The sequence below is a fragment of the Hesperophylax consimilis genome, chromosome 26 (genome assembly GCF_061612785.1).
Source record: "Hesperophylax consimilis isolate HC1 chromosome 26, BYU_Hcon_1.0, whole genome shotgun sequence".
Taxonomy (NCBI): Eukaryota; Metazoa; Arthropoda; class Insecta; order Trichoptera; family Limnephilidae; genus Hesperophylax; species Hesperophylax consimilis.
The window spans coordinates 28,281,140-28,295,001 of NC_142861.1; the positions used below are offsets into that span (position 1 = coordinate 28,281,140).

A 13,862-nucleotide genomic window follows, 5' to 3' on the forward strand; every position below is an offset into this window, starting at 1 on the left:
GACTGCCTCGAACGCTAGGAGCGCGGTGAACAAGGGCTATAGGTTTTCTAATACTTGCGTTGAACTCATTGGAAAGAGCAAGATGATAACTAAGTTGAGATGGAACGCCAGAATGGAGTATGAACCAGGTATTTAAGATTTTTGACCATTGTTGAATCTGTAGCACTTATATACCTGAACAAATCTTAACTCTGTGCTAAAATGGATCTAGATATGATGGGAATCCTTTATTATTTTTAGTCGTACTTAAATGGAAGGTTCAAGAAATCTTGTCATAACCGAAAGACAGGGTTTCCCTTTCAAAAGCCCTTCCATACTGCATTTCCAAAGATGACGAGGTGCTGATCGAAACATCATGTCCTCTGTGATAATATAAATAATTAAATTGAAAAACTTACTGGCTCAACATGTTTCCAAGTGGCCTGTAGCCTGTTGGACGCGAGGCCACGGAACAAAACACCAATATAACCTTGAGGATACGCGCATCTCTCGGCTGGGGATTAGGTCAATCGGCAGTCCATCATCACAACACAACATCGCATATCACATAACACGAGATACGATGCGTCATGCAGACATACTGGTCTGTGTGCTCCGTGTGCTCCATGACTCCGTGTGCTCCGTGCTGTAACAATGCCATTCACACAAACTAAATTACCTATTATTGTAATAGCCGTTATGTACTAATTAGAGTGTTATGTACTAATGCGAAATAATAACTAGGAAACCAGGTATTATTTGCTGGTGAAGTCATACTATTAATCTGTGGTCTATTAATATTTTACCTACAAGGCAACGTACAACACGAGAATATACTATATAATATTTCAATAATAATTATTAGAATCTACTCGTATTTTTCCTTCGAACTATCCGCTCAGATAGACTTATCCGTTTGTGGAAAACAACTCCTATATATATTGAGGTTTTTCACGGGTGTAAGATGTACAATAATTTTCTCGGTTTTCCCGCGAGGACTTTTAGGACTTTTTAATTCCTGACGTTTCGGGAAGATCTCACTGTCCATCTTCAGAGGACTATATATATCTACATCTTACCTCAGTGAATATACATCAATACCTATCTTTAAAATCTATGATTTAAAAATACTTGTTGATTGAGTAACTGTTTAGAGCTTGACCCCGTTCTAAGAAAAACCCAATAAAAGAGTTTTTCGGGAGTACCTCAAAGCTCCCGCTTAAGACCCATCATACTTAACATTTCTGTATAATGCGGAAAGTGTGTATAGAGGTGTACATTACCGACTGTGTTGAGGGATTACCATCAGAGTACATTTATTTTGTATCGATCTTCCCGTATTGTGATGAACTGGAAACAGTTGTATTATCTCCTAAATGCATATAATAGTACCCATATTTTGGTTTTAGTTTTTTCTTTATATATTTAAGAACCCGTATTGCGTTTGTAGTTCAACAACATAGACGGTATAGGGTTTGATTATAAAAATTCATTGTAAGCACTTTAAATAGTACCGCAGGGCATTTTTGACAAGACGTCTCGCGAAGGATAGACGATACAATCAATTCTCACCATTCAAGAATATGAACTCCGTTTGAAATCTTCAATTTTACCATTTCTCTTTAAATGTACATTTTTTTGTTCTACGCCTGTAATCTCCGTAATATTTTGGTGAATAACTATTTATTATCGACTACGAAAAGTAAATTAATGCAACACTTGGTATCTTAGTATGCAGGCGAATATCAAATAATAGTCTATACTATGATTCAATCACAAATTATAATTCAATCACAATATGTCTTCTACATCGCTCGATCGACGGAAGCAGTGTTGTTATATTATGTGCTGTGCATTCCTGGCCATGTATAAATAAATGGGCGTTACATTAATAAGTTTTGTTATGCTTTATATTAACACGTATTGTATTTTGTTTCAGACACGTGTTCTTATTGGTGGCCCTGTGTGTGGTGGTCAGCCATGGCCATCCGACCACCAGCTCCTCCATCGTGGTGGTCGACACCACCAGTCCAACCACCGCTACGGCCAAGGTCACTGAAGCCGCGGTGGATGCCAAGACCCCGGACAATAACAAAGTAAGTCAAAAGGATTTCATGACAAAACAGAGCATTGGAGAAAAGTACAGAAAGTGAATAAAAATAACAAACACTAAACCGTTAACACAACCTTACCTACTCTTACTGACAACTGGAAATAATACTTACGTTGACCCGTAAACTTTCAATACAAAAACCGAAGCTTATTTCATGACGCCAGAATTGGCCGTTTGACGGGTTTTTCCTGCTTTTTTATGTGCTTTGTAGTTAAGATTAGCTGAAGTCCCCGCCCCGGCGTTGTCCGGGTCTTACACAGAGTTTTTCCTAATCAGATGTAGACAGAGAGACAGAGACATAAACAGAGACAAGAGTACAAAATTTTCATCACGAAGCATCAAAATTCTGCTTTAGGGGTGGGGTGATTTGTTGAAATCTCATGTACACAGTGATCTTACTCTTGTTTTGAAGAGCAAGTCAGCAAAATTTAATCAATTTCGGAATAAAACTGTAGATTTGTTAAAAAAACAAACCCACACCGACACACTCTTCTTTATAGGTTGCTTTATATATATATATATATACTAGAAGAAGTATCCAGCGGTGCCCGGGTTTTATGCATAGTTTTTCGAAATCAAGTGTAGACCACTGTCTCTACACCTGACCTTGAAGGTCACTACCTTTCTCTGGTTTAGAAGGTCAAGTGTGCAAAATTTCATCAATCTCGGAACAAAACTGTAGATTGGTATAAACAAAAAAGCCACGCCGCCCGCCATAGACTTTTATATAAATATGTATTTTTATATATTTTATACAAACTCTTCTTTATATAAATAGCTTAATTAATTATCAATTTAGTATTCTTAATTGCTTGTAGTTACAATTAATTACTATTTGTTCATTTAGGCGCTTAGCGGAAACAAAAAAACTTAGTGGCCCAATCAACAAAAATTCATAATCAGATAAAACATTAGATTGCTAAAGATGAGTAACTAATTAAGTAATGAAATTCAAATCAATGAAAACTAAAATTGGGCCACTGCGGCTTCATAGATATGACAAAAATTTCAATCTGATGTTTTCGCCGATTGAATTTTTTGTTGATTCCGCTGAGCGCTCAAATTCACGAACACGGTTGAATGAATACAGGTAACATTTACATGGTGATATAATCCGGTTGAATGAATATTGGTATCATTTACATGGTGGTATAATCCGGTTGAACGAATATCGGTATCATTTACATGGTGATATAATCCGGTTGAACGAATATAGGTAACATTTACATGGTGATATAATCTGGTTGAATGAATATTGGTATCATTTACATGGTGGTATAATCCGGTTGAACGAATATCGGTATCATTTTCATGGTGATATAATCCGGTTGAACGAATATCGGTATCATTTACATGGTGATATAATCCGGTTGAACGAATATCGGTATCATTCACATGTGATATAATCCGGTTGAACGAATATCGGTATCATTTACATGGTGATATAATCCGGTTGAACGAATATCGGTATCATTTACATGGTGATATAATCCGGTTGAACGAATATCGGTATCATTCACATGGTGATATAATCCGATTGAACGAATATTGTTATCATTTACATGATGATATAATACGATCATGTTATAGATTCTGTAAATAAACACGCCCATGAAAAACCATCTTATCTGGTTTATCCACAAGAATATTATTTATTATCTTATTTTTTATACCAAGGTCATGACTTATTACATGACTTAGTGTATTATTGTTTTATTAGCACGAATTGATTATAGTGATCATTGATAACGTCATTCACCGGTTCAGATCATTCGCTATGGACAGTAATTAAATTTATCCACATTGAAATCTCAGCAAAATATTGAGATATACAAAGACTTCCAAACAAAACATAAATGTTCACGTAAAAGTGCGTAATAATTTATTCGTAACTATACCATTTATTAAGCATTTGGTATTAAAAAAGATTCCTACCTCATGGAAGGTCTTAAAGTGGGAATTACAAAAACAAATCTTCTAATATCGAGTCTTGCACATTTATTTATTAACGCCGATTATAGCGGCTTTTACAAAAGAATAACAATTGTTTTACATATGAATACAGAATATACATAGATAAAAAAAATATATAAAATACATAAAAGAGAACAATAGAAATAGTAGTATCAACATAAAAAAGTACAATGAGTAGGTTATTATAAATACAATACAACATATTATAAATCCCGGATATTATGTAATGAGTGTTAAGAAATTAATACTTTAAAACTGTATTTGATTATAGTCAATCTGAGAAGCGCTGGCAGACAGTTTTGGTTAAACTAGCAATGTTTATAGGTTCATCCAAAACATATTTATTTCCAAGTACATGCAGGCGATTCATTATGGAATTGAGTTCAGCGTTAGATCCTGTATTGTTGCAATGATAGGGTAATTTGAAACGAACTGATCGACTAGGTACATGGAAACATATTAACGAAAGAAGTTCAGGGGAGTTCAACAGGTTGGTAACGATTTTAAATAAATAAAATAGGTCTGAACAAATTCTTCTTTCTTTTAATGTATCGAGTCCATTGATGTTAGTCTATGATCGAGTCCCAATAATTGTAACAGAGAGGGGTAATTAATGTTTTCGATGAATATTCCCAATTTAAAATTAATATAACGTAAAAATTTATGTTGGACTCGCTCAAGGGAATTCTCATGTACACTGTAGTAAGGACTCCAAATGGTGGTGTTAAATTCTAGTTGGTTTCTAACACGTGAAGTGTAAAGTAATTTGACAGTTTTTAAATTTTTTAAATCCTTTGAAATCCGTAAGACAAATCCTAACATTTGCATTGCTTTACTGGTCATATTATTAATATATGTTTAATGAATGTTGATTTAGTGTCAAAGGTTATACCAAGGTCTCTTATTTCATCAACAGATAATAAGGTGTGATTATTGAGAAAGTAGGTGAACAACAATGGGTTTTTTTCTGTGGAATCTCATAAGTTGACATTTTTTTACGTTAATTTGTTCTTAAGACACCAATCGTAAAAGCTATTAATATTAGATTGAAGTGTTAGACAGTCCTAGATATTATAAATAATTCTATATATCTTCATATCATCAGCGAACATTAGAATGAGAACACGGGTGAATACGTTTGTTACGTCGTTAATGAATAAATTAAAAAGAGACATATCAGGAATTTAGTAGGTTAAATTAACCATTACTAACAATAGCAACAAACACCCAGGTATTTGGTTAACGACAAATAAGAAGGGGACGGGAAATTGTGGATTACCTTCATTGTTATGTTTTCTCCATTATTGCATGTTTTCTCTGTCAATCTTTGTTTTCTCTGTTAATTTTTGTTTTCTCTGTTCATTATTGTTTTCTCTGTTAATTTTTGTTTTCTATGTTTATTATTTTTTTCTCTGTTCATTGTTGTATGATCTCTGTTCATTGTAATTTTCTTTCTGTTCTTTGTTGTTTTCTCTGTTCTTTGTTGTTTTCTCTGTTCATTGTTATATTTTCTCTGTGGATTGTTTTTTTTTCTATTCATTGTTATCTTGTCTCTGTTCTTCTGCCTTTATTGAATGGATACCTGAACACTAAACCAAACCAAGCGATGACACGAAAGACTTGTGAATAAGACGAGAGCAGAGGTTCTTGATCTATTTGCTAAAATATAAAAATAGTAAAATTTCATGATCTCGGTCACACCACGAGGGGCAACAATTACAAGATAGCTTAACTGATTAGATAAAGAAAAAGATTGATGGAAGGCGTAATGATGATGATGTGACGTCATGAGGGTATTGTGTTACCAGACTATGTGACGAACTGACGAACGATTGCACAATTGTGTGAAATGCGAGTGGCGAGTACTGACTGCCAGATTCCTAAAATACATGTTATTTATTGAAGTTCAGTAGCGTTTATTCGATCATTGTGGAGCGACGTATTTTTTAAATCAAAGTATTTATTTTCGGTTCAGAAAACATGGAGGAAACTTTGGAAGGTATGTTTTTTAAATGCAATGTCCGGGGGTAAAGTGCACCTACTTTGGGGGTTGATTCTACGTGATGGTAGAAGTGTTTATTTCTTTTCGAAATTCCGTTGTTTTAATCCCATACAAAAATATTTTTCTATAGAAGGATATTATTTTTTCCACACAAACTATTCATCTTTTTTACCTGAAAACTACCTTAAAACGTTGAAATTTCGTTAAAAAGGTTATTTTTCTGTTTTCCTTGTATTTACATTTAGAATCACCTCCCCAATGTATACATATACTCTGTTTAATCATATATTTGTAAAAACAATATAAGAATAGTTTTTAATTTTATACCTGTATAAATATTTTAATTTATTTTCGGAGGTTACCTATATTGTGATCGTAAAAAAATGCCTGCTTAAAATAAGGCAGCTAATGCTTAGTTGCAATCAGTATCGTTTTTTTTTCATACACGACCTTGAATCATCCAATTTTTGTTATTTTACAGGCACCACGAACGAGATTTCCATGAAGGAATTGATTGTATCATTGATGAGTTCATCGAAGGTTCGTGGAATATGTAATAACAATAACATAAGTACGATATTGTACGTTATTCGAAATGAATAATAAAAAATATCGAGTATATTCGGACTTGAAAGGGTCATCGCGAGTGGTGTAAACAGTAGATTCGGTCTTGAAAAGGTCATTGCGAGTTGTGTTAACAGTAGATTCGGACTTGAAAAGGTCATTGCGAGTGGTGTAAACAGTAGATTCGGACTTTAAAAGGTCATTGTGAGTGGTGTAAACAGTAGATTCGGACTTGAAAAGGTTATTGCGAGTGGTGTAAACAGTAGATTCGGACTTGAAAAGGTCATTGCGAGTGGTGTAAACAGTAGATTCGGACTTGAAATGGTCATTGCGAGTGGTGTAAACAGTAGATTCGGACTTGAAAAGGTCATTGCGAGTGGTGTAAATAGTAGATTCGGACTTGAAAAGGTCATTGCGAGTGGTGTAAACAGTTAAAATGTCGAATTGGGCTTCCTTCTTATTTTTCAAACTTGAATTGTTTTGTAAAAAAAATATTTATATTTATTTACGTATAGTATAACCAAAACCTCATAGATCACTGGGAGGTTTTTTATAAAACACATTAATAATACTTGAATTAAATACACCCCACAGGTGAGTTCATAGGGCTAAATTTGAAAAATTTGACTTTATTGGTGTGGTGTGCTATACATAAATCTATGAAATTGTAAAGGCATTTTTTTAATGCAATACATGGTATATAGTTGACGTTAGTTCTGCAATGGCATCATGAGTACCTTGTTCTTTTTCTCTAAATCCATGTTGGCTAGGATTATTATTTTCAATATAATACACGAGTTTTTTATGATCTTTTCAAAAAAAATTACAATGTTTGATATAAGACATATAGGTCGATGATTTGATATTTTGTCAAGGCTGCCTGATTTGAAAACAGGTGTTACGATAGATTTTTTTTATAAACTGATGGGAATATTCCACTATTCAAACATACATTCATAATACGTGCAATTGGAGTGCTTAATAAATTGTTGAAACGTTCAATATTTCTACTGCGACTCCTTCAAATCCTGGCGCAGATTCACCTTTTGATTCATTTATAATAATTTCAATATCATTTATTGTTACCTGTTGGAAAACAGACAGATCATTTTGTTTAAGGCAGTTCTTTTTGAAACCTCTCTTCTCTAAATAGTATAAAATGAAGTCGCTATCCGCGTCTGTCTGTTTGTGCCCTTAGTTATTCTAAACTACGCAACGGATTTTGATAGGGTTTTCACTGCCATTTAGAGAATAATACATGCATATTATATTTATAGAAAGTAGAGAAAAGTCGATGTTTTGTAATCAAGACGTAAAAGTAATTTCCAACGCTTACATTGCTAACGCTGGCTAAACCTTATGAGATGCGTCAAAATAATGTTCTACGGAATTGCATGTCTTGAAAAGGCCTGCAGAAATCTCCTAAGGATAACCCCCAACAACGCCCGGTACACGTCAGCTAGTTTAACCAAGCATTGCTCGACTTTTCTCTACTTTCAATAAATATAATATACATGTATTACATTAATAAATTCTCGAAGTGATAGTGAAAACCCTATCAAACTCCGTTGCATAGTTTATAAGAACTCAGCACACAAACAGACAGACGCGGATATTGACTTTGTTTCACACTATTTAGAGAAATATCAATGTATTGCCACGATTACGAATTTATTAAAAGTTTATTAGGAAACGGCTTGTAATCCCGTTTTTGGTTCATTATAATCTGGGGTGTTTCGGGATGTTCCCGAACCTTCCAGACTATTCACTAAAATTCCACAACATTTCAGAATGTTCCGGGATGTTCTGGAATGTTGTTGAATGCTCTCGAATATTCTCGAATTTTCTGGACTGTTCTACAAATTTCTGGAGGGTGAAACTTCCAGCCCTTCTATCTTCAAAAGCACCCCCTTCAGGTAAAAACGGGAAGCTTTTTTATGGATGGGGGATAGAGGGCTACCACACCATCTAACTTCCTTGATCGTAACGGGACTCGGGACTTAGGCACGCACATTGTACACTTACTTTTGTAATATATACATATAGCGAAATGTTTATTTTTTATGTAATTTTGACATTTTGTCGGTTTCCTTAGTGCGTCAATAGATTTTTTTCAATAAATATTATATTATATTATTTCCAGTCGATTTTTTTTGTCTTAAGACTGTGAAACAAACAAACATTGTGTTTTTGCTAACATCGCGTATCTAACAACTTAATTATAATCAACCGTTCCTCTCTAACTACCGCGCTTAGCAGGAACGGCAGTCACAGCAGTCACGATCACTTTAACACGAAGAAAAACAGATAACTACAAACTATGTATCGGGTGTCGGTGTCGTGTTTAGCTCCCAGATAACGAGTTGAAAATACACCAAGGTCAGGTCAAGTCTAAGGTCGCGAGGAGATTTACCAACATTATTATTGCCGTGAGATAATACTGACAATAATTCACGTCATTTTCCTGTATTTATTGTCTGACCATGTAATCACGTACAATAACTGGATTTCCCATAGTTTTGAATATTGATTAGTAACATAATAGTGGGATATCATGTTAATTAATCTGGTTAAACAATTATTAAATAACTCTTTATTGAAAGCGGAAAAGCGCAGACTCTTGAAATAACTGACTAATTGTCAAGATTAACCCTAAAGATATTATGCATTTCAAATAAACAATTACAATAATTTTCTCGTAAAACAATATTATAGGGAGGTACTTTACCGCTTATCTGGATTATTGACAGCATCAGTTCCAATTTTGAAAATTATACATAGAATCAAAAAAAAATCCGAGTTTTGATCATTGAAACATTGTATCGGTAATATTATAAATATTGACATTTCGCTAAAATGGCAATTTCTCCCAACATAGCCACTCACATTTTAGAGGGACTAAAAAGGCTTAGGTTTAACGGCTTATCAAATGGACTAAAAAGTTATATCCAATAAAATACATTCTTAACCCAAAATAGGTAAATAAAAAATGTTCACCAAAATTTGACACCATACTAAAACGTTACCGTTTACGTTAGTCAAATAAAGTATCTGACACCAAAAATAATACCGTTTTCTCACAAGTAGTAAATGTTTGTCAAAATTTGAAGAGCATTTTTTTCTGAAATGTTGTCTAAATATGACCCTTTTGTTATTTTATTAAATTATCTGCTTCTAAAAAAGTTAGGTTTCCTCAAAAAAGTTTAACTGCATTTTGTACAGCACTCTATTATTCAATTAATAATAAAATATATAATTTATATGTACATATAATAAATTATATATTTATCATGGGGCAAATCAAAAGTTTATCATTATTTATATTCAGTGAAAATTTTCTATGAAAAAATATATACACATATAGATCAGGGTGCCTATTTTAAATCGTGTAATGCAAAAAATGTAGTCTAATTATGACCTAACCTAACCTAACCTGAAAAGAGGTGTCAAGGGCAGTGGCGGCTCGTGACTTTTTGGTGTACTAGAGTAGCTGAAAGCGATTTTTTTTTCTAAAATTCGATATTTTGTATGAATATTTTTAGGAAATCCGTGCGGTCAAACTGAAATTTCCTGAAAATCTTCATACAAAAACTCAAATTTTCGAAAAAAAATAAAAATCGTTTTCAGCTACAACAACATCAGTAATGTCAAATTTTTCAAACACTCATCGCACAGCGAAATCACGAGCCGCCACTGGTCAAGGGGCGGGGCGCGGAAACAACCAAATTTGGCGCGAAAAGTTTAGTTTTGGTCTATACCTACATTATGTTGCGTTGTAATTTGTTTGGAATTGAATTTCGTTGTAAATTGGGTGTAGTAAATTTGGTGAAAATGTTCTCAATTTGGCTTCAGTTTACATTTTAAAATTCAAGCATCGCTTTATCACTTTTAAATAATTCTTTATTTGTGGTACATTCGCTTTTTGGTAAATATTTATTTTTTGGTTTTCTTTGTCGTTTTAAGGGTAAAGTGTTTAGGGAGCCAAAACTTATTTCGGTGAACCAAATAAAAATATAATGCAGCGTTTTTGCGTGGTGTAAATGTGATGAGAATAAAAAAATGTCTTCAAGGGAGAAAGAGATGTGAATGCGTCTGTGCATTACAGGTAGATAGTTGATTTATGATTACAGGTGGCAATTAGTATGTTAACAATGGATTGTCAATCAGATGGACAACAGGGCGGTTCGCACTTTTTTACTGGCATATTTTGAGAGAAGGAACTAAATAAAAAGGAAGTTTTCAATTGCTATACACCTAAATATTATTTTTTGTCGCCAGGATTCAAAGTTTTGGGAGTTGTCAACTAATTCTCTATCTGTCTATAGTATAAATGTCAAAGTTTTGGGAGTTGTCAACTAATTCTATATCTGTCTACGGCAGAGGTTCCCAAACTTTTTTGCCCCGTAGACCACTTGCCAAATATTTTTTTTCCGTAGACCCCCTGCCTTCCGAATATTGAATTTTCCTAAAACTATTAACGTCCCATGTGATAATCATTTATTTTTTTCGTAAAAAGATTCCATTCCCTTGCCTGTCCTACAACTGGGTGGCGATATAGTTCCTCTGTTTTTGCATTGTGCCAACAGGGGCGCCCTAGTGAGGTATTACACCAAATGAAAATATAGCAGGATAAGAAACGGGAATTTCTTTCTGTAGCTGGTCCTACAGAACTGCCCCTTAAGTTCTTTGTTAGCGTTTATTCCGATCAGTTCTTCTTGTCATATGATATCTGATTCTTCAACCTTCCATTTCCACAGTCAAACTGTCCTCAAACTTAGTTTTGAAGTCTGTGTGAAGTACATCTAAATGTTGAACGTCATTATTACTATAGACGTTTTTCAAAAACAAGTTGGGGAACTAGGAAGATTCGCGGCTTTCCAATGTGCAATGTTTTGGTCCAATATATTAATTCTGACGAGAAAAAGAACGTAGACTCTATTTATATACCTCAAATAACAAATTTTACGATATATAAACATACAAATATCAAATAACAGTCTATTATTAGTATTACGTAATCTGTGTTATTTGTGTTAGGTGTATTGTGTCATTTACGGAACTCCTAAAGATCGAGTTGAGGTAAATGGGGGTCCGCTCGTATGTACCTCCATTTGAATCTCGTGGACCCCCAAATTTTTTTCTCGCTGACAAAGACCCCCAGTAAGCCGATATCGACCCCTGGGGTCCATATAGACCACTTTGGGAACCTCTGGTCTACAGTATAAATGTCAAAGTTTTGGGAGGTGTCAACTAATTCTCTATCTGTCTACAATATAAATGTCAAAACACAATGACATTTCTTGCCATTTGCAAAAACTATAGCACATTCACATTATGACATAACTTTTGCCCCACCTTCTAGTTCCATCGGCATACTAATTTTTATTTGTTATATCTTTGCAAACTTCAGACAGATTCTTACTGTACATTGATTACTGATTCTTTTTGCACCTCAAACAAAACACTTTTCCTACTTTTTTATAGATTTCATAAAAAATGTGATTTTATTATAATCTACCCAAGTACGTAGGGTAAGTTTTAGCGGCTCAATATTCCGCTGCGAAAAAAATGCAGCCGCCCAATCTTGGCGGCTGGTATGCCGATGGGTTAAAATAATAATGTGTACAAAAAGCCATATAGTAGGTATTTCGACAGTAATAATTAATAATTACAAATGATTAGTAAGTAAATTTAATGATTATTATTAACAATTCTGAGATTTATTGAAAAAGTTTCCCACGTAAATTATTGAAGCACGGGAAGTTTTCTCCGGTGCGTGGTCGAGGAGACAATAGAGAGACCTCCTGGACAGTGTAAAGACTGTAGCTCGTTCCACATACGAGCTGTCTTACGCAAAAATGAGTCGAAGAAGCGGCCCTTCCTCATGAAGCCTACATCTACTGTATGTGTATGTCGAGTTTCACGCTTGTGCACTGGTGCAATGCTGCTGGATTTTTAGAGCAGGCTCCATTAAAATACCTGTAGAACAGACTCAGAATGCCCACATTACGTCTGTGCATTACATGTGGCAATTGGTATGTTATCAGTGGATTGTCATCCGTTTGTTCTGTTTACACACAATTAAGCAGGTTTATCAAGTATTGTGGAGCTCCAGCCCACGGGTGGATTCCAACGTGTTGGTATCAGAACTCCTCTGTGAACTGATAACCTCGCTTCCTCTGTCAACTTTGGTATCTTCACTAACCAGATAATCAACAGAAGTGTGATAAATATAGATTTACACATACAGGCCAATAAAATTAATAATCCTTTCAAGAAATTAATTTAGATATTTTCACCAAAAGTAAGACCAGGCTATCGGTTAATCTCTTCAGTGGTCTCATAGATGTATTTGTTTGGTATTGCAGCCCGAGGATCTGGGCTCATCCACCAAGCACTTGAAGCCCAAAGTGACCTCCATGCACGTGGAGTCCAACGTGACCCTGCGCTACGCCAAGACACTAGTCACTAGCAAGGTGTCCAACCCCGCCTCCAAGGCCAACGAAGTCACCTTCAGCGTCGTCATCCCCGAGACGGCCTTCATCACTGGCTTCAGCATGTAAGCTGCTTATGATTTAGTAGTATACAGTCTTACATAGTCTTTATTATAGGTTTGAACGCGTGATCAGTGCTGTCGCTAAATAAACTATCTCACACAAGTAAGCAGTAACAACGAGTATCAACAACAATCGCTGCCATTTGCAAAATGTCTTATGTCGATGGCACTGACTTGATCACATGACACTTCAAAATCCGTCGCGCGCCAAGGCCTGTACTGTAGATGCCCCTGTAATACCTACTGTTTACTGCCGTAACGTATTTTTCGTGCGACTTTCTTATTGGCTGAGATTGTCACAAAATTACCAAATATTATAAATTTTGCTCAACCCTTCGATAATTAGCAGAAAATACACATTCATATTATTACCTATTATTCCGACAGTCTGGAAGATCTATTTGGACAAATATCTTTAAAAAATTGACATAAACTTCCTAGTGTTGGCCTAGATTTTTTGTAATAATTTTTTCGATTTTTTTCCAGGGAAATTGACGGCAAGGTATACGAAGCCTACGTCAAGGAAAAGGCAGAGGCAAAAAAAGTGTACCAAGCAGCTGTAAACAGTGGATACGCCGCGGCTCACGTGGCAGTGCAGTGAGTATATAATATTACAACAATAGGTTAAAAAATTTAAATTGAAATTTAGGGGTCCGCAAGGATCTATATTGGGT

At 34.8% G+C, this 13,862-nt stretch overlaps 1 protein-coding gene across 40 annotated transcripts in view; it reads left to right on the forward strand.

Annotated features, from left to right (window-relative positions):
• The window catches only part of LOC149411379 (inter-alpha-trypsin inhibitor heavy chain H4-like), a 54,640-nt gene that overhangs the window by 14,205 nt on the left and 26,573 nt on the right, over positions 1-13,862 (forward strand). For all 40 annotated transcript variants that reach the window (XM_089647243.1, XM_089647254.1, XM_089647247.1 and 37 more), the window contains exons 2-4: positions 1,919-2,075; positions 13,001-13,191; positions 13,675-13,785. In XM_089647243.1, the coding sequence (XP_089503369.1) occupies positions 1,919-2,075; positions 13,001-13,191; positions 13,675-13,785 (459 nt within the window). The remainder of the gene's footprint in view (positions 1-1,918; positions 2,076-13,000; positions 13,192-13,674; positions 13,786-13,862) is intronic.